Source organism: Chenopodium quinoa, unplaced genomic scaffold (assembly GCF_001683475.1).
Source record: "Chenopodium quinoa cultivar QQ74 unplaced genomic scaffold, ASM168347v1, whole genome shotgun sequence".
Taxonomy (NCBI): domain Eukaryota; kingdom Viridiplantae; phylum Streptophyta; class Magnoliopsida; order Caryophyllales; family Amaranthaceae; genus Chenopodium; species Chenopodium quinoa.
This window is the reverse complement of record NW_018744626.1, coordinates 1,158,786-1,180,549: the sequence shown is the minus strand read 5'-3', so window position 1 is coordinate 1,180,549 and position 21,764 is coordinate 1,158,786. Positions and strand designations below refer to the sequence as shown.

Below are 21,764 nucleotides of genomic sequence, written 5' to 3'. Positions count from 1 at the left end.
GTTAAAGACACTAGACATTAATACAATTCAATATGGTGAGAGAAGAGGGATGAATGGATGATACATAAAATACATGTAGCGTACATGTGGCATATGGGTGACACGTATCGTTAGCATGTTGTCACATGAGTTTTACTAGATGGTTTAGTGGCTAACAATATACGGAGTATTTTTAAAACTTAAGACTGTGGGTTATACTTCTTAACAACACCTATGAAGGAGAAAGAGGTTATTTGTCAAAAAAAAAAAAAAAAGTTTAGCTTGGTAGTACTCAAAGAGATCTCTTGGAGAAAAAACAGTATAATCAATTTAGGGTCTGCTCTAATAGACTGAAATCAGCCGAACTGAATATTTTATAAGAGAAGGAAATTAGGAGCTGAATGAAACTGAAAATAAACGTATGAGAACAAGCCCTTACTCCCTTCGATTTTTTATTATTATTTTTTTTATTTGCATCACTTGATGACACAAAATTTTAGAAGAGTTATACAATATCGTGAGTGGGTGAATAAATTATTATAATAAAAGTAAGATGGCCTGGTGACCATGAAAGAGAATGTATGTGAGAGAAGATAGATAATTTTATTATTTAAGTGGGGACCATGAAAGAGAGAAAAATGATAAAATAATTTGAGTGGGGTTTAAAGTAAGAAAAAAAGAAATAATAAAACATAGTATAAAGTTACCAAATATAAAAGTGATGCATTTATATAAAAAAACACCTATAAAAGGAAAGTGATGCAAATAAAATAAACGAAATGAGTACTTTTCAGCATACTTACTAACGCATGTTTCTGGTGTGGCTAGCCACACGGTGCAACAAGCCACACGGTGCGGCCGGGGGCCACGTCAGCAAACAAGTAATCCCCTGACAAAGTAACCCCTGACTGACTTAGTAGCCCTTGACCAAGTAACCCCTGACTGACCTATTAACCCCCGACCTAGTAACGCCTAATCGACCTAGTAACCCCAAAATAACCTAGTAATCCCCGACCTAGTAACCCCCGACCAACCTATACCACCTGCTGCACATTCACTCCCGTACCCGCTGCCGCCCCACGCTGCCAACAACCATGCCACCACCAACTGTCGTACCCACCGCCCCACACCATCACCACAATTCACTTAACCCACAACAAAACCACACCTAAACCACACCCAACCAGACCCACACCACGATAGCACCAAAACCACACCCAAACCTTATCCACCACTAGATCCCCACCCAAACCACACCCACACCATGACATCACAAACTGAAAACAACCGGAAAAAAAAATCGTTTTAAAAAATTAAATGAACAAATATCTTAAAATTTAATAATGGCTTCAAATTTCACTTCGAATATGATTAAAAAGGCAAAATTCGGCGATTTAATGTTTTCATGGATGAATTTGGCCTTAAAACCTCTAGCTTGTAGGAGAACGAGAAAGTGGCAGCGGTGGTTCATATTGATTCGTTGATTGCGATATTGGAGGGGTCAATTGTGGCTATGAGTGGCTGGAGTGCATAATGGTGGGCTCGATTTGGGAATAAGGAGAGAGAAAATGGATGGAGAATTAATGGTGATGCATGATGTGTGGGTTGGTTCGAGAAGAAGAAAAGAGGAGAGAGAGAATATTTGTAGTGTTAAGAAAAAAAAAAGTGGTTGGCCACACGGTGTGGCCAGCCACATATGAAACTTTGCTATCTCCAATTACTATTTTCGTTTCATATTATTTGCAACAATTAGACATTTTTTCTCTCTACTTTATGTCAAATTATTACAAATAATATGTAACGGAGGTACTAGTAGTACTTTATGTCTTTATAAGTTTATATGATGATGTTGTTCAGTTGTTGGGGTAGCTAAGGGCTTGTTATATTCAAATTATTTTCATTTTAATTCAGTTCAATTATAATAATTTCAGTTTAGTTCTTAATTTTCTTATCTCATACTCCCTCCGTTTTTAAATATTTGCTCCACTTTTCTTTTCCGGCCATTTTTAAATACTTGCTCCATTTCCTTTTTCGGAAAACTTTTACAATATATAATTCATTTCTCACACTTAGTGGACCCAACATAATACTCTCTCTCCTCCTATTCTTCCACTACTTTTACTTTTTTTACAATTTTTTATTCTATATCAACTACCCCAATATCTCCATATTTTATTATTTTCTTCAATTCTCATAAAACTCCGCGCATGGAGAAATGAAGCAAGTATTTAAAAACGGAGGAAGTAAAATATTCCGTTCGTTTCAATTCAATCCACCTCCAATAAGTTCACTTCAGTCAATCAGATCGAGCCTTGGCTTGCTAAGCCCTTCTCAAGAAACGGTGTCGTACTAAGCAACATTCTGAAATTCAAGCATTAATCTCATTTGAACTCAATTTCGAAGTTGAAAATGGCGGGCTAATCTTTCTCACTTTCTCTCTCCTCTCTCCTCTCTCTTCTTCCCTCCCATGGCTTCCTTCCATACCAGAGCAGAACGAACTGTACTCTCAAAGTTATCGGAGCTTCGAACAGTTTGCGACAAAGATATCGAAATTCATCACCAAAATACTGACTCAATTTTCGCCTCTTTTGAGAATTTTCTACAATCACATAGATCCAAAGCTGAACTAACTGTTCATAATCAAGGTATTCTTCTTTAATTTAATGCTTTAATTTTGATTTTCTGTTGTGATTTTAGGGTTTACGCTTTTGTGTGTGATTATGTGTGTTTGATTAGGGTTTATCGGATTATCAAAATAATTTTGGTTTTATTACGAGTTGACGAATTTTGGGAGATATCATATATTCATATGCTTAGTTTGACGAATTTTGTGTGAATAATATTCATGAAATGATTTGAATTGCAGCGAAATTAAGGAAACTCAAAGTTGAATTAAGAGAATTGGAGGATGAATTGGTCAGAGCTTTGGCAGGTATGCCTCTTTAATCATGTTGAGGCGGCCTTTTCGCTTATTATTCGACATTATGGTGTAATCATTGAATAGTGACGATTTCTTCACATATAATTTGATGTTCTGGTATCTGCCAATACTCTTGTATTTTTCTTCGATGCCTTGTGGATTGATATGTTTTGAAGGGTTTACTGTATGTCTTATTACTTGCACATACACGACATTAATAAATCGTGCGATTCTTGTTAGTAGCTTAACTTATGTTGGTTGCAGCATATCACTGATCATTAGTTCATTACACTTTGTCTGTTGATTGTGGAATGTGGCATATGATTAATGTAATAATGTGAGCTTCTTCTCACGTGGTATATCCTTTGTTTGTACCCGAGTTACAGTTGTGGGGTGATACATGTCATACATCTATTTTAAATTTTGCTTCCTTCATAAGTATTAGAAGCTAATTAGTATAATACTTGCATTTACTTATGATTGTATTGCAAATTGCAATGCATGGTTGGGGTGGTCCTGTGGCATAGGAGTATATATATTGAATGGGGCATACACATGTTTTTATTTAACCTCGCATACTTTTATTGTTTACATGCTTCGTCATTGTTGCTATTTTGAAGCCATTCCCTTATTTGTGCAATTTCCCAAACATTTTTTCACATGGTTTTGAATTATGGAATTTCATCTACCAACTACATTTTGTTACCTTTTAGCATTTATTTCTATAACTGTTAATTAGTTACACAGTAGCACTGTATAAGGATTGCAATTAACAAGCATTTTGTTGCAGTTTTCTATGTCCTGATGTTATGTCTGTTCACAGTTAAGACACGGAATGAGGCCAAGCGGATTGCAATAACAGACTCCCTTTCTGAAATGATTGTAAAAGCGGATGAGCTTCAAAAAATTGTACAAGATCAAGCATCTAAAAAAGATGAATATGCTTCCATCCTATCTGAACAGTCAAAAGGTAAATGTCTTTACTATAGTTGAACTAATTTATGTTTGCTGAATATAGTTATTTTACTTATTTACAGAGTTAGTCTGTTAGTAGTGTATTAGGTTTTGACTCCGTGGAGATGTGAGTTATTAAACAATTATGTGGCTACAAATGATTTTGCTAGATGGTTAATGATTATATAGATTTCTTTGTACTAAGTGGAGTAAGTATATCACATACTTCCTCTTCCAAAATAATTATCCACATCCCTCGGGTTAAATATAGAGGGTATAATTTTTTTCCACCATGGTCAGTTGCTTTTGAATTGTGAGTGATTATCATACAAAAGAAACAGTTTTAAAGTAAAAACCATGCTATGTTGTAAAGTAATTGCTTCACTATATAATCCCTCTGTCATTCCGATTTTTTTTAGCTCTTCCAAAATTTTTAACACCTTTGCCAATGATTACATTTCAATAATGTCTATAATTACATGTTATTCAACCAATCAATCAAAGCCTTAATCCCATAAGTGGGGTCGGTTACATAAACCAAATTTGATTATTCCTATAATTACATGTTATTGAAAGTTTAAAAGTTTTATATTCTAAAAGTACTCATCGAGATGAATCAAACAGAACTCCACTTGACCATTTTTTTTTCTTATATATATTGGAGAGAATTTAAGAGATTCTCTTATTTTATTGTGAATAGTATATAGATTCCAAATAGGAAGAAATTTAGGATCAGAGGGAATAGTATGTATCCAATGCTTATTTGGCTCTTGTTATAGCAGTGCTATGGTTTTTTTTAATCTTAGATGATCAAGCTCTATATAGCTAAGTCAGTGTTTATGCTTTTCTATATGTCATGTGCTGAAAATAAAGCTCTATAGAAAGTAAAATGTATTTTCCTACTATCAGTTCTCCACTTCTCCTCCTTGTATGAAGTTTGTCAGCATACATATGATGGTTATCCTTATTCCTTGAGAATTTCCTAGCATCTACCTTATGGTGACCCCGTGTCCCTGACAAACAAAGAGTATCATTATTCACACTTGAATGGGGAAAAACTGAAAAAACAAGAAAAGCGAAGGGGATTTGATCATTTGAGTGAGATCATTTCTTATCTAGTACAATACTGATATATTTCAAACTCATGGATTTCAATGACAAATTTTATTGTTTATGGGTTTTATTTTGTAATGTTTTTATTTTAATTTTTGAGATTTCTATATCTTTCACTTTGTTTTTTTATTTTCATTAGCTATTGCTGAATCTGAAGAGAATAGTGGGGAAGCTTCTAAGAGCAGAGAAGAAATACAAGAGGCATTTAAATGGTACAACAGGGTACTTGGTTTCCGTATTGATGGAGGACATGGTAATTTTAGGTTTTAATTGTTTTGTGGAGAATGCGTTCTTGTTGCTATGCTGTCATTATAATTTTATAACTCTTGTAAATGTCTTTTTTGGGGCAGGTGTTACATTCACATTTACTAACGTCAACAAAAATTGTCCAGCTGAGGAGTATTCTTTCACTGTTCGCCATGCAAGTGAAAAGTATACTTGTAAGTGCTGTGGTGTAAAGAATGTGAAACACATTATTGGAGTAGCTAATAATTTTTTCCATTGACTTTTTTCTTTACTTGTGATGAATATGTTGTTGCAGTGCTTGGTTCTAAGCCACACTTGAAAGATATTGAAGAGCTGGTCCATGAATTAAACAAGAGCAATAGCCTATTCAGATTTGTTAGAATTATGAGAGAAAAATTCCAGGCTACATCATTAGGTACTCTCAAACCCATAATGTTGTCTTTCGTTAAAAGCATAGATGGTAAACCTGACATTTCTTTTTTCCTGTGTGGAAGTTGTGTATAATAGTCACATGATTCTCTGGTGGTTAGCTAACTTGCAAACTTGTTGGCCTGTTGCTACATTTTTTTGAAGCTGTTCACTTGTTGCTTAATTTGAAATGATAATAGAAATACTCTTGCATCAGTTAGCTCGACAAATTATTTGGTTGGTTGATTATTCTAATGTATGGTATTTTTCTTTGTTTCTCAGGGCCAGTGTCTCACTTCATATATCAAGATCAAGATTGTACCAGTATCTCATTATCTGCTCCAGTTTCCTCAGGTTCAATTTATAGCAGAAGTAAATCGCCACTACCACTTAGAGAAGTCAATGGAGATACTAAAAAACTTGAGCATGGAAAAGGCGCTAAATCACCTAATCTCTTCCTATCTCCTCGACGCTCACCTCGTCTTTTGGTAGTACTTGAGAATACCTTTTATTCTTTTTTTTTTTTCTGTTGTTTTTGCTGTTCCTTTCTTTTCCATTGAGGTTTGTGTGTGGCAGTATGCTTGCACAATGAAGTGCATACATTAACAATCACAACTAATTAAAATTGCCTCTTAGACAAACAAAATATTTTCTCATTGATTGTGTATTTGTGTATTATGTTTTGGCTAGTAAAAGAGAATTGATATAAGGATGAACTCATCTTCTTCTTAGGCCATGAACTCGTAGGTGACTAGACGTAACCTAACCTTTGCCTGTGTATTTATTGGAAGACATTAGAATGACCAACGAAGTATTATAGATCCTAGCATATATAAACTTTGTTAAACAAAATTTGTCCTAGCTTTTTCTTTATAGCATTGTTAGAGTCTGTAACAAGTGTTGCTTAATAAAAACATATTTAAAGGTAAACCTTGTAATTTTCTAAATAAAAAAAAATAAAATTCCTAGAATATGTTTTTTAGGAGCTTATTTTTAAATGTATTCTAGGTTATAATGTTTTCTTAAAACAATAATTTAAAATAACATATTTAAGGACCTTATTGTTTTGAATATGTTTTTTTTTTAAAACCATACTAGTATTTTAGGACCTCATGGTTTATCCATTTATGATGCTTCGGCAAGGATCAATTGATTGTGCCTATATTACACTGTTGGTGCTTGTTTTTGAATAGCTGTTTGGCCGAGGAAATTTGGGTTTTAATTCCACAGGTTTGGTGGTGGTGAGTTGTGAGTGATCGTCCAAATTTCAGATCATTAGATGGAATCTGGAAGTAGCATATGAATGTTTTGAGGAATTTGGAACTTTTCTCACTTTAAATTAGGGTCATTTTAGCTTCAATTTATGAAACAGAACTAAATCAACTTTTATTTTGGTTGGAAAAGCTAACACTGATTTTTATTGAATATTCTGAAGATTTTATATCTCCCCCCCCCCCCCCCCAAAAAAAAAAAAAAAAAAAATTGCATTATCACTCTGACAATCTCCCTGTTTTCCGGTAGTATGTTAGTTTTCGGAAACACCACATATGCCTCGTGTTGCTTGGCTTCATTCTTGACTAATTCAGCGAACAACAATTGTATTTTTATCTCATTTGATGTTCTTCTGTGAGTTCTTATGAATGTTTAAATATATTTATCAATAAGTATTTGGACTGTTTCATTGTTTCGAAGTGTATTCTGAAGGCAATTAGGAGGGTGAGAGTTGGTTATACTTTCCGGTCTCTGTTTGAAATTGTGATAATAGAATGCTATGGATTATGATGTGGATTATTAATTCAGTGTTGCACTTGCACATTGCAGGGTAAAAAACCTAGAGAAGGATAAACATATGCTGTCCCCAGAAACTGGGGGAAACGTAATTCATGGGAAGGAATATCAACTGCTAAGTTACGTGGTAACATCGGGCAGATTTGCTTAACAGGTTGTGTGAAGCTTAGTCTAGTTGTATTTAGTATATCTAATTGTATTTACGCAGTAGTTCTTTTTGCATATTTTCTTCTGAAGACTCCAGACTGCAGCTGCTGCCAAGATGTTTTAAGTCCTTCAACTCCTTTTGTGCTGACGGTTAAATATTTGTCATACGATGTGCCTTCTGTTTCTTACTTTCCTTCAGTCCTGTCATTAGTTTTGAGCACTAGGAGTCTTACACTCGATGGACATAGCGAAGTAAGTTTAGGCATGGTAGGTTCAGTTACACTAAGACATACTGTAATGTTCTTATAATTTGGAGTTTTTTACAGTAATATTTATTGTGTCAGGAGTTATTAATTTTTTACGGTAATAAAACAAGTCTTTTCCAAGCCGAAGATGGTGAATAATTGATTGCAATGAACAAAAATATAGCACGAGTTGCTCTACAAAAATGTTAAAGAACTTTCAAGAGTAGAAGTACTGAAGTAGTAAAACAAAATACTACCTCGGATTCATATCATATGCAACTTTGGTGTATTATTTGTAAGATACAAAAAATTCCAAAGTTGCTTATAATATGAACCGGAGGTAATATTCCGTATATACAGTGAAAAAAAAAATTAAAAAACACAAACTATTAGTATCACGTGTTACCTTCTAATAATCTCATCTTTTCTTTTTTCACTTTAGATTATTTTTTAAGGATACAACTTTATCCTTATGTTTCTTCATAATTTACTACCGTTCTTAATCTTGTCATAGGTCAGTAACATATGAGCTCATAAAATATGTTAACATGTAGCATATTGCATTATCAAGCCACAAAAACATGTTTCTTCATATTTTACTAGAACCGTTCTTAACCTTGTCATAGGCTTAATAGTGCAGTATATGCAATATGTTTTTGTGATGGCACTATATACTTGGGCAATTAATATGCAATGTTGTAATATAATGCTTTTCCCCTAGGGTTTGTGGAGAAAATGTAAACCAAAGTTACAACTATATATATAAACAAAAGTTTAAACCTTAGCTTGTGCATATTTTGATGAAAATACTCAACAAAATCATATACTGATATACATTATTCGCATCAATAACATTTTTATTGATCCATTTGGTATCGTACTAAAGTACTTTGTATATATACATTAGACATATTTTCAACTAACTACGGACCAACCAGTGGTACGGTGTACAGATCGACTAATAGACTGATTCTTTTTTTATGATTTTCCTTGAGAAATAACCAATAAACCAAAGAAAAAAGAAACAGGATTTACATCTATAATTTTTCTGCTAATTAATGTAATTAAAAAAAGTTGTAATAGTACTTAAGAGAGTGAAGGGTGTTGTAATCTCCTGCAGATGAGAGTACGTGTATGCTTCCAAAGTCTCAAAGCTTGAGAATGATCAGCAGCTAAAGCTGAACAACAAGTTTGATTACAATCTGCAAAGTATTTTCCACTTACACCTTCTGTTTCTGGACATAGTGCTACATAACATGTTGTTGCTGCACCCTACAAAAATAAAATTTATACATTCATAAATTTCATTAAAAGAATCAACTTTATATTATAATTTTTGTGGCATGTCTGATTTTTATTTTTACAGTAATTATTGATGTTGTATAGTGTATAAAGTATAAAGTTATATCATAACTCTTATTGCTAAGGTGATTTTGTTTTTACCATGCAATATATGTCAGTACGTGTGCAAGTGAAAGTAAGCATCTTTGATGAGACTTTGCAGTGCATGAGGAATGAATGAAAGATGTAAAAACTAAAAAGGGAGATTTTAATGGATATGGGAATGATTTTTTGTTTTAGTGTCCAAAAGAGGTTTAGTTGAAAGGTTGTATTTTTGTCAAACTTGATTTCAGTAAATTTAGTTAGCAAATTAAACGTGAGAACGGAAGATGATGGTTTTCATTTTTAGTGAAACTAAATCACTCTACTAACAGAAATTAGAGAATGTACGTAGAATATTCTCATATTAGATTTAAGATATTGATCAATCCCTTCAATTGAGAGAATATTCACATTCTTAAACCCAATATACTACGAAGTAATAAGATGAAAATGATCGATTAAAATAGACGGATTTTTAAATTGAGCTTTTACACTTGTCAATTTGTCATATGGTAACACATGTAACATCAGTTACTTTCATGTTTTGTCTATCTATAGTAGGAAGTAATACATACATTTATTTTAATGATAATATTGATTTTGTCGAAAATGCACTAAATGTATGAAATTGACGTTATATAAGCAAAAAAATTAAGGTAATTGAGACAAACCTGTGATGTGGTCTTGAGCAACTTGGCTGCTAGGAAATACAAAGAATCTGCAACAAAGCAATATAATCCATGATGATTAACATTTTGCGGTTGAGAAGGTTTCCCATTTATCTAATAACACAATTAAATATATTTGGAAGGATAATGTTAGTGATTAATTATTTAATCATGTACTGTATTATACATAGTATAGTACATTATAAACTATATCTGTCAAAAAAAAATAAAAAAAAATAAAATTATATGAATATTATTGGACGGATAATGGGAATATTAATGTGATTAATAATAATTAATCACATATTATATGATAATATATATAAATTAAAAGGGGTGACAAAGCATGCCTGTAATAAAGCCTTTATGAGCCCTTATAATTCCTGTCTTCACTATCCCTGGATGTACTGCGTTGATTGTTACTCTTTCATTTCTTTCCTGCATTTTTAACGACAAAAGGATAAATTTTTATTAGAAAATTAGTCAATTTTAGAACACCAGTGCTCTTATAATCATAGCTTCTGTTTTGTTTTTTTAGGCCACCTTTTCTTATCTTTTTGACTTTTCTTTTTGTTCTTTTCTTAGTTTTATTAATCTAATTTGATCAATATTATGGCTATTTATTAGATCATTAGCTAGGCTAATCTAATGTCATGTCTTAGCTAATAACCTAGTGATTAATTATTCACACATCATTATTAGCTAATCTAATTTCACAAAGTTCACTAATATTTACTCCCCATTTGGATTATTAATGTTGATAATTTAGGGATTAGCAATATTTTTAATATAGTATTAACTCGGTAATTTACATCCGTTTATTTAATCACAATTGATATATTGTTATGAGAAAAAATGTCTCGATGATAATTAGGGTTAATGAATACCGTAATTGCTCTACATATATCTAGGAAATGGAGCCTTATGACAATGTACAAGTGGAAATTAGTTATCATTCTACTAATTCCTAATAAAATGATACATAGTAATATAACGTAGATATTTATATAAAATCATGTAAAATACTCTATTTTTGAAACAGAAAAGAGTATGAAGTGCTACCTTTAATTGCCTTGCCATTTCTCTGGCATGCATAATGTTAGCCAGTTTTGATTGCGCGTATGCACGTGTGCCATTATAACTACAATGTTGAACCAAAAGCATAAAGTTCAGAAAAACATAAAAGTAACAAAAAAGAATTGGATAGTATATACATACAAATATTAAAAAAATTTACTTTTTAAAATCATCCAATAATTAATCAACATATTAAAATGGAGATAGTAATACTAATTCCGTTTCATAAATATTGCCACATATAAAATTATACAAATTGTGATTAACGCAAAACTTTAAGGTCAATTTTTGTATGTGGCTGGTCACATGATGTGGAAGGGGTTCCTTGTAGGGTGTTACTTGTATTAAGGGGTTCCTTGTAGGGTGTTACTGGTTTTGGTCAGGGTGTTACTTGTATTCATGGGTTACTTGTAGGGTGTTACTGGTTTTGATCAGGGGTTACTTGTAGGGTGTTACTGGTTTTGACCAGAGGTTACTTGTAGGGTGTTACTTGTTTGGTGTGGGGTTACTCAAAATACAAGCAATTCATATAAGTAACCCCAAAATACAAATAACACCCTACAAGTAACCCCTGTCGCACTGAAAAACCTCTGGAAGTTTAATTATTTACATCCTTAATTATGTATAAGTAAATATTATAAAATACTTTAATTTTAAAAACATAATAAGAATAATATATACAGGCAAATCTAATAAGATTTCAAATGAACAAGTTTATGCATGTAAATCATAATATAAGGTTATTAAAGGAAAGTAATTTATTGAATACTCGTAGACTCGTAGTAGAAGAGTCCAAATGTTGCAATATTTGTCAAACAGAGGAAGCAGGTGGACTATAATTATAAAAAAATAAATAAATTGATAAACAACAAAATGAGTGGGAATATTTACTTCTTAGGATTGAGCATTTTAGAAAGAGAGAAGTTATCTTTCTTCACCCATCTGTGAGTTAAAGAGGAAACATTTACTATTCTTCCTTGAATCCCTGATTGTGATGCTGTCTCCACCATCTTTTCTAACAGTAATTCTGTTAGTAAAAAATGTCCTGCCAACAAAACAAGGTGGAGGTAAATTTTCCATCACTACTCTCCTACAGTATTATGCATAATATTTTATTTTTTAAAAAAAAGTTCTTTTTTTTTTGACTTTTTTTTTTATCATAGTGAAAAAAATCCGAATATAATACTTAATTAAATTAACTCTTCCTGGCTGGTTTATTCATTAATACGGAGTATGATATAATGATAGGCATTAAACATCAATGATCAAGTTTGACGAAAAGTTTGACCATAAAAGCTAAACATGATCACTTTGATGTATAGACAAAGAAATAAACACATTCGATATTCCATAATAAGTTAAATTAATATCGTCATGGATTTTGCTCCTTTGTTCAAAAGGATAATTATATGTTTTGACATGAAAATTACTTGCGTCTCTTCAAAGTTATCTAATGAAATTGGAATAAATTGTAGTAAAAATTTAGTTAGTTGTTAAAGCTTTTGGTAGAATAGTAACTTGCACAAGACTAGCTAAAACAATAATGTGGGTTGTTGGTAGATGTCGACTAGTTAAATTAGTACCTTTATCAAATATAGCATCTAAGATTTGGCCTTTTTTGGATTTCAAACTCATTTATATTGCTACTTTTTCTAGTTGTTTCTAAATTCATATTAATAATCCAATATCACACAAAGACATATGCGTAGTCAAAGAAATATGCCTATTCAACTTAAATATTTAGTGATTTTAGAGTGAATTTATTAGACAAAGTTAAATTTAGGCAATTTACTTCAAAGAAAAAAGAAAACCTAAGCAATTTTACCATTGAAAAAAAAAGTTGGTACGTTTTTATAGGGAGGAAAATGCATGGGGACACAACCTTAGCTTTATAATCAAAATAGATCACAAAAGATTTTATTTTTCAATAAAAGTGAAACAAAAATCTTACCAAAATAATTTGTTGCCATTGTAAGCTCAATCTTGTCTTCAGAAAATTCCAGCTTTTGAGAAAATACTCCAGCATTGTTTCTGCATATATGAAATTATGAACCATATAAAATCCCCGATCTTTAAGAGACAGATGAAGTATATATGACATGAATACATATACACGTACTGAAATCATGCAATAACACTTACATGAGAATATTTAGAGGTAAATCAAGAGACAAAAATTCTGAACAAAATCTGCTAACAGATGCCATTGAACTTAGATCAATCTCCAAAATTATGATTTGAGCATGAGGTGCTTCTTTTAAGATTGCTTCTTTAACTTCAGCTCCTTTGCTCAAATTTCTTGCTGCAATTATAATCCTTACTCCTTTCTTTGCTAGAACTCTGGCTGTTTCTGCTCCAATACCCGACGTCGCGCCTAATTAATTTAAAATTAATTATAATTAGCACCATTTTAATAATAATGCTAATCCAAACATGCAGTTAAATTATTTGCATGGAATTGACTAATGTTATTTATTATAACTAACATTGATCAAAATATAAAAGTACTAAGGCATGGAAAAAGCTGTGATTTTTATTTGATTAATTAATTAAATTTGCTAAAAGTGGATATGAATTTTTAATACTAGTCAGAAGTTTCCATAAAAGCTGTGATATGCTCTGATCCAATAAAAGATTTCAATTCAAATTATTAGATTATTATAAAATTTTATTAGTACAAATAAAAATGCATGTGTATACATTACACGAACAATATGTAGTATATGTTACACTAGCTAGCCTCATTTAAGGCATGTATCTATTAAAAACAATAATATTAACAACATAGTTGTTCATCGATCGATCTGAGAAGACGCAAATGAAAAATTATATGAAATTATTTACGAAAGATATAAGATAAATCGAATTAGTTACCGGTGATGATGGCGGTGAGAAGATGAGGTGGACAAAAACAATGTTCGGTAACTTGATCAGCAGTAGAATTAGAGCCATAACCACTTGGACCAGCAATTCCAGCCAAGTATTTCAATGCTGCCTTCATGATATTAGAGTTGTGAAATAGCCTATTTTATGTGCTTACTAAATTTGTGTATGAAGTTTCAAGTTATTGTGAGATATATATTTATATATAAAGCAATATATATAGTAGTATAAGGTATAATAATATTTTTTAAATTAATTAATTTTGTTGGTGGTCCAAAGGAGCAAACATTATTTTATGTTGCCTCATAGACCATGAGATACCAAGGTGGTCCATCCCCAATGATATTGGCCCTCATATGTCTGTAACTAGTATGTATTCTAGTATATTAGGGAATCCTACGTAAACGTCACACCTAGTGGTCAATCCGCGCTACATTTTGGTTCAATAGGGCGCTTATCCTTATCATATAAATTTTCTTAAAATAAATTATTCGTAAAAAAAAATAATGGATAGATTGTGCATGTTAATTATTAGTTCGATGCATTGTGAAACACCTAATTTTATCGGTCTGTGTAAGATACACGTAATATGTGTGAATTTCATAAGAATTTTTAGTAGAAAAATAAATTGGAATTTTGGAAGGAAGCTATAATAAGAGTGATGGAGGTGCAATTGGTAATCTCCACAATAAGTTGTCGATTGATCTCCTTTAATTATTTTTTTTTCTTTTGTTGTTAAACTGTTCATACTTATTGGTTTTCATTTGTTTTCCTCTCTTTTTTTCTTTGTGGCAAGTGAGATTACTTGTTACTTTCCAGGCTTTCTTTTGGGAGTATTAATTATTTGCTATTGGAGTTTAATGAGATTAAAGAGAGAAAAAAATATGACATGACATAAAGATGTTTTTACTTAGAGTGGTAAAATAAAGTGTACATTTCCAAATTAAAATATTTTATGACATTTTTATGCTTGTGAAAATCTTATGGAAGACTTCTAGAACAGACTATTATTTACATTTACTTTGCCTAAAAGCTATTCTAGACATAAGTGAGGGTGAAGTTACGAGTGTTAAGGAGTACTTATACTTTGTGATTAATCTCTCATCATGAACAATGTTTATGCTTCTACAATCTCCAATTGTGAATCAAAGTAATTACAACGCATTTTATATATGGTCGGTATTGTAAGGTAAATCAACAGTAATTAACTAACCTAAATTAACAAATTAACAGGGACATAGTTATTTTGTATATACTTGGTGACCAAATCGATGAATTATGGTCATATATGAATGAGTCGTTTATTCCGATCCTTATATGTGAAGTTGGTATCGTATCGGACAGTATTGTATGTTGTATACTTGTATGTACTTGAGTGTGGATAGATTTGTGTTATTCTAAACTCCTAAAATGAATGGACAATTTTTAGAGGATTATTTTTCGTGTTTAGCTAGTCAATTAATTAATAAATTAACTCTACTCATGAATAATGCTGTAACAAAAAAATTTTAAAAAAAAAAAAAAAAGTGAAATGGAAAGGTTGAAGAATAAGACATGGTAGAGGACTAGAGGGTGACTTGGCTAGCAATAATCGTCAAAATTGTCACCATCAAATTTCAATTTCCCTTAGCCATCTAACGACACGCTGAAAACCAAATGCTAATGCTGTCTTAAGGGAAGCTTCATCTTTGATTTGTTTATCTAATTAATTAATCCACAAGACAAGCTTAATAACATAAAGAGTCTTTAATTAACACTAATGCTAAAGGTAGTATTGCTGTCACGTTTAGAGACCGAGTTTTGCTTAGGGTTTTTCTTTGTCAAAAAGGTAGTTGAAATTAATGGCTAATAATTTTAAACACCTTTATTTAAGGGTCTCTAATCAACGAATCCCATATAAATTAAATTAGATGGTTTCACCCTAATTTACCTCTCTCGGCCAATTTTAAAAACCCCTCCATTTGAATGTTATCTGTACTGGACTAGTCAACAAATTGGCGTGAATTTAGTATCGGTCGTGGATGGTATATGTGTATCCAAAACTTAAAAAAAAATTTAAAAAAAAAAACTTGGTAGAAGATAAAAAGGAACATGTATTTAATTGACAATTACAGTTGCCATACCGACTCAATAATCCTAAATCCGCCTGAACAACAACTTATCGCATAAAAACTTTGTACAAAACTTAATATGTTGATTAGTTGAGACAATCAAGTAAATTGAAGTTAACGCCAAATATTTAACCAACTAATTTAATTTTCTTAAGAAAAAGATTATATTAACCTTTCCTTCATAGAATAAGTAGGTGCAAGTTAATATTATCAATTATTGTAATTAATCATTTGTTTAGCTAAATTATTTAATTAATTGGTAAATATCCGTACCCTTTTATTGTTTTCCTTTTTCCTACACTAGTAGGAAAACTCTACAAAATCACAGTAGTCTACATATATAGTACCCCAATCAGTTAGATGTAGATTGATCATCACAAAGTGAACAACATAATTTAGCATTGTAGATTTTTGTTCCCCTAATCTATAGTAATCTAACTAGGTTGCGACAAAAAGATTAGGCCTAACAACATTTTATAGCAACTGTTTCAAACAAACCAAACCAACCACAATTTCTTTGCCTATATAACTATAATACTGCCTTTCTCCAGCTTAATCATTGAATTTTTATCCTATAGCTTTGATTTGGTTACATAAATGTACGTCTACTAGTCAAGAAGCTCATGGCATATAATAATATCGATTACGTTTTCGCTTATAATAATAATAATTATCGTTTAATATATAATTCTATGCATTTTGATCGTATGTATTACACCATGATGTGTTAATTAATACAAGAATTTATTTAAATTATTCATAGTCAATAATTGTGTATTATTGTTAAGGTCTTAAGGATATTAATATGAGAATCTTCAAAGTTTAACCTAAAAATCAATAGGGATATGTTATTTAATTTTTGGATTTGAATCTTGAAAGCAAATGCATTCATAAAATATATGAAAAGTGTAGGTAAGAAATACATCACGCACATTGGAGATAAATCATAAACTAAACTAAGTCATTGATTGTAATAAGATGGATTTCTCATGCAAGATATATATGAAGATAGTAATAAGTAGACATACATATGATTGTATGAACTTGCATTTATATATAGTCCATTTCATGTCCATCTATGCTAACCAACCGTTCCGATCCACATTGAACACTTTGCTATTTGTTCATTACTTATGTGTTTATATATATTGACGAATTATGTTATAATAAGAGGTTAATTTCGTTTACTGTCAAAACATGGTCTCGAAAATGTGACAAAATAAAAATTCCTGGTTATATTAATAAATTTCAACTACATTACTAACAAATCAACACGAGGATTACTACTTATATGGCAAACTAAATAGAATCAATCTTATTTAATTAAACTTCCTTAAATTATTGCTTAATAATCATAATGATATAAACACACATCAAATTACTACAAGCTGATCTAAGGATGTTGATAAGACATGCAACACGGTTTCATTTTCATAAATTATAAAAGCAAGTCGTAAGAGGAGACATGCTTGGTTCCTACTTATAATGACCAACGCAATAACTACATATTGCCTTCATCAAACACACCCCATTTTTAAGATTTTCAAGTATTTTTCACCACACGTGTACATATTTATAAATAGCTGTAAAATTGAAAAAGGAGAGTAAATAAAGTGTAACAATATAATTTCTTATACTACAAACATAACATGCATGAATGCAATTTTTATCATATGATTCAAAATTATGAAAAAAAGGGTGGTGAATTTTTATTTGTGGGGGACAAGTAGGGTTATTTTTTCTACTTGCAACCGTGTCACTCACGTCTAATTTGTCCTTATATTTTTGGGCCAATATACAAATAATTATATATAACCATTTATTTATTTATTTTTAATTTTTTTATGTGATTTTCTAAGCTTTGACAAATAACGAGTTGTTGGGCATTGTAAGAGAGATATATTGAAGTTGACTCATCAATAAAAATGGAGCTTAGTGTGTAAGGTGTAAAAATTAATGTGGGACCTACCTAGAGAAATGGAGGGACCCTATTGGTCCCCTAACTTTAATACAACTTTCATAAGCATGCTTCTAATTTTTGAGGCACTTTTACTTGTAGTTTCACATGTGATGATCCCTTTTCTTAGATTCAATTTAGGTATTCATTGTTATATTTGTCTACAAGAATATAAAGTGGAAGGAAAAAAACACAAGCTTGGATTTGATTGTGAAAAAAGCCCATTTTATTGCAATGAATTTGAATTTTGGTATGAGATTAGTGTGATTTAATTTGTTGTGAGAGTATATAAACTTATCTTGGATTTCAACCATCACCTTAAACTCTTAATTGAGTTGATCCTTCAATATGATATCAAGACTCAAGAGCCAGCGTGAATACGTGACATGAAGATTATGGGTTTAAATCTCATTCACCCCTCATTTCAAGTGGAATTTATTTTAATTGTGTTGGGTATGGGAAAGTCTAAGTCGCATCCACATTTCAGGCTCAATAGGCTCTCATGTGAGGAGGTGTGACAGCGTGATAGGGTGTATAAACTAATCTTGGATTTCAACCACCAACTTAAGCCTTTAGTTGAGTTGGTTCTTCAACATTTGGAATTAATTAAAATGACATGAAACACATAAACTTATTTATAAAATCTATATATATTTCCTTAAACATCGTAATTTTTTTAATGAGATAAAAATGATGTTGTAAAAAATAAATTTTGATAAATTTCGAAATAATATGAAATGGGTCTGGGCAGCCCGAACAAGGAGGAGGAGAGTTTGGTCCACAAACAAGGCTTTGGAGCTTCCATACTAAAATCAATTGGCAATAGTAGGAGTAAGTGAGTAACTCCTCTACCTTATAAAGTGGAATCACCTCTCCTCTTTCTCCAATGTGGGACACGCACAAGTGGGCTACAATGGGTTTCAACACTCCCCCTCACTTGTGAGTGTCCTTAGAACTTAGAGCACACCAGAAGGTACAATATAAATCTTCTTTGGGAATGAACATCCAATAGAGGCCCCTTAACCAGTGGCTTGACAAATGCCTAGTTATAAACGGTCCAACAAACCTGGCTCTGATACCATGATAAATTCAAAATAATATAAAATGGGTCTAGGCAACTCGAACAAGGAGGATGAGAGTTTGGTCCACAATCAAGGCTTTGGAGCTTTCATACTAAAACCAATTGGCAATACTAAGAGTAACTCCTCTACCTTATAAAGTGGAACGACCACTTCTCCTTTTTCTCCAATGTGAGACACTTACAAGTGGGCTACTATGGGTTTCAACAAATTTATCCATAAAAACAATATTATTTTCCAATAAAACTCGTCAATATATACTTTTAAAGAACATATATAACAATATTTAAGAAAAATAGGGTCTTGGCCTATGTATTATGTTGCTACGTATACTGGTTTATGATTGCTCTTATCGTATGTAGTTAAGAATTAAGATCAATTTCTTGGTCACAGAATTTTTAGTCTACACCAAATCTTCGTTCTTGCTCATTTCGTATAACTCATTCCAAAAATTATACCATTAATATCAATAGTTACGTACTAGTAAAACCATATGGAAAATAAAGTTAATAGAGCTTCCCATTGGTCTCATACTGTACATTCAATTCTTTGGCATATCAATCAATTCCAAAACTTGTGGTGCTTTAAACCTTTTATTATTCTAGATTTTTCAAACTATTTCTGTGTGAAACTACTTTCATGCTGCATTGACATGTATAATATAATGGTTTAAATGTCTCATTATTAACAATATTTCAAAGTATATTTATGTGCATTATAAAAATAATCTATTAATAAAGTATGTCGTATTTGTTTTTTATTTTAAATTGAACAAATAATTCAATTGGTACTAACGAATTTTATTATCATAATTTAAACAAGTTAAATTTACTACATAGGATAACATGAATAATTTTAGCGTATATGAACCTTATAAATTACGAGTTTAAAAAAAAATGGAAAATTAAAGTTTTTTCTAATTGAGCATAATAATATAGATAAAATTAAATCTAAAATGAAATTTTAGATTATTGATATAATATGATTATTGAAGCTAAGGAGACATGAAAAAACATTTGGAGGTGACACAAATATAAATAGCTAACACATTCGTGAAAGAAGTCATTAATTTCAAGCCCACAATATCTTATGTCTTGTTTATATTTCGACTTGACTATTTCTAATCACTACTTTAATACAAGTGATCGAAAATTAGCAATATTTTCTTGTCTTTTGGTGTTAGTTGTTTCCAACAACAACAACTAGTACTATATATATGAAAACGAAATATTTTGTCTATTTTTTACCTAATCCTCTACAAAGAATTTATTGATTTAACAATTTCAAAATTAAATAAAATTAGATAAAATAATTAATTTCTTTTTTTTTTTTTTTAATTTCACCCTCGTCAACTAATATCGGTGGATAACGTAAACAATTAGGAAACATTATGGGACTTTAACCACAAGAAAATGTCTCTTAAACTTTTACCAAAGTCAGTGGTGTATACTATACATTTTGTTCTCTCTTTTTTTAATTTTTATTTTGAATTTTTTTTTTCTTAATTGATGAAATTCAACCGATTAAAGCAAAAAAAAAAAAAAAACCTTTTATACCGACAATTTCTAAATATTTCTCATTTTAATCATTCCAACTTTTTTTACCTTTTTAATTTATGCTTTTCCAATTTCCACAAAGAATAGTTTGCTCTTCATAATTATTAAAAATGCTTAGCCAAGTTAAAACCCTTTTTATAATTGTTATTATTGATGCTTAGCCTCACGTGTCATCTACGAATTGTGGGGTGACATGTGGTTATTGAAAAGAAATTGGACCCTTCATGGCACGTGCTAATGGAGCTAATCACGGGGGAGAGTGGAGCATAATCCATTATGATTTATTCTTCTATCATTATATGCCACTATTAATTATCATTAGACATATTGTTAACCGATTTACCAAGCAATATATGGTGAAGTTGACTAATTGATTAGTAGAGGTTATACATTTTTTACCTCTTTGATTTCAAAGGTTGGATTCCTACCAAATTGGCGTAGTAGTTTTTAGAGGCGCAATTTGAAATTTTGATTTTTACTCCGTCTTATATTAATAATAAAGACTTAACCTACATATAATGTTAAAAGGATTTAATTACCTGAAAAGTAAAGGTGTCTCGATATGATTCTGAAAGATTTGGGAAAGTTTTCCTTCCTTTGACATTACTATTGGCAGTAAATATATACAAGAGTATAGCATTATCCTAGGCAATATTCTAGGAACTAATTACATCAGTTACGCTAAACATAAGCAATAAACTAGGGAGATAATTTCTCTAAAGATTATCTCTTTGACTAAATACAAAAATATGTACCATATATTTAACAGATTCTTGTAATATTTTTCTTCAATTCTTATCATATTTTTAAAATAAATGTATTAGTAACTCACTAGAAAATAATAAGGTTTCATCATGATGTTGAAATTAATTATTGTTTAACAAATGATAATCAACCAATGATGTCTATTCACATTTTGAACTTATCTAATCTTTCCTCACCATATTGTGTAGATTAAATATGTAGTCTAATCCGAGATATTATAAACTAGTGTCTAGTAGTATAAGGTTGTTATTTATTAATGATGAGTTAGTACTCCATGCAATTAATAAGAACCTAAATAATATAGAAACAATCGATAAAAAAAAAAAAAGATATAGAGTGTGCATATGCTATGAGTTTTTTTTTCTCTTCTTTCCAATCCTGTACTTGTATTTGAAATTTTGAAGAATATGTTTTAACGTGATATAAGAGTCTATTTAACTTGACAACTAACTTTCATTAATTTAAACTTTGAACGTATCTTTTTT

The 21,764-nt window shown here is 31.0% G+C and overlaps 2 protein-coding genes across 2 annotated transcripts; one reads left to right on the top strand and one right to left on the bottom strand.

Annotated features, from left to right (window-relative positions):
• The first annotated feature begins 2,346 nt into the window (after window positions 1-2,346).
• LOC110700353 (probable kinetochore protein SPC25) lies at window positions 2,347-7,884 on the top strand. Its single transcript, XM_021877880.1, has 8 exons — window positions 2,347-2,624; window positions 2,846-2,911; window positions 3,723-3,869; window positions 5,106-5,219; window positions 5,317-5,406; window positions 5,508-5,627; window positions 5,903-6,108; window positions 7,442-7,884. Exons 1-8 carry the CDS (start codon window positions 2,447-2,449, stop codon window positions 7,463-7,465), a joined length of 945 nt encoding a protein of 314 aa, XP_021733572.1. The 5' UTR covers window positions 2,347-2,446; the 3' UTR covers window positions 7,466-7,884.
• Window positions 7,885-8,632: 748 nt separating this feature from the next.
• Window positions 8,633-13,929, bottom strand: LOC110700352 (short-chain dehydrogenase TIC 32, chloroplastic-like). Its single transcript, XM_021877879.1, has 8 exons — window positions 13,803-13,929; window positions 13,071-13,302; window positions 12,880-12,959; window positions 11,820-11,973; window positions 10,914-10,992; window positions 10,202-10,289; window positions 9,855-9,901; window positions 8,633-9,072 (listed from the first exon to the last, which is right to left on the bottom strand). Exons 1-8 carry the CDS (start codon window positions 13,927-13,929, stop codon window positions 8,887-8,889), a joined length of 993 nt encoding a protein of 330 aa, XP_021733571.1. The 3' UTR covers window positions 8,633-8,886.
• Between the last annotated feature and the right edge of the window lie 7,835 nt (window positions 13,930-21,764).

Coding starts and splice junctions, on each gene's coding strand:
- LOC110700353 (XM_021877880.1), top strand. CDS start 2,447: ATGGCTTCCTTCCATACCAGAGCAGAACGAACTGTACTCTCAAAGTTA. Junction 2,625..2,845: donor ACTAACTGTTCATAATCAAG/GTATTCTTCTTT, acceptor TTTGAATTGCAG/CGAAATTAAGGAAACTCAAA. Junction 3,870..5,105: donor CCTATCTGAACAGTCAAAAG/GTAAATGTCTTT, acceptor TATTTTCATTAG/CTATTGCTGAATCTGAAGAG.
- LOC110700352 (XM_021877879.1), bottom strand. CDS start 13,929: ATGAAGGCAGCATTGAAATACTTGGCTGGAATTGCTGGTCCAAGTGGT. Junction 12,960..13,070: donor TTACCTCTAAATATTCTCAT/GTAAGTGTTATT, acceptor TCATATATGCAG/AAACAATGCTGGAGTATTTT. Junction 11,974..12,879: donor AATGGCAACAAATTATTTTG/GTAAGATTTTTG, acceptor TTTTGTTGGCAG/GACATTTTTTACTAACAGAA.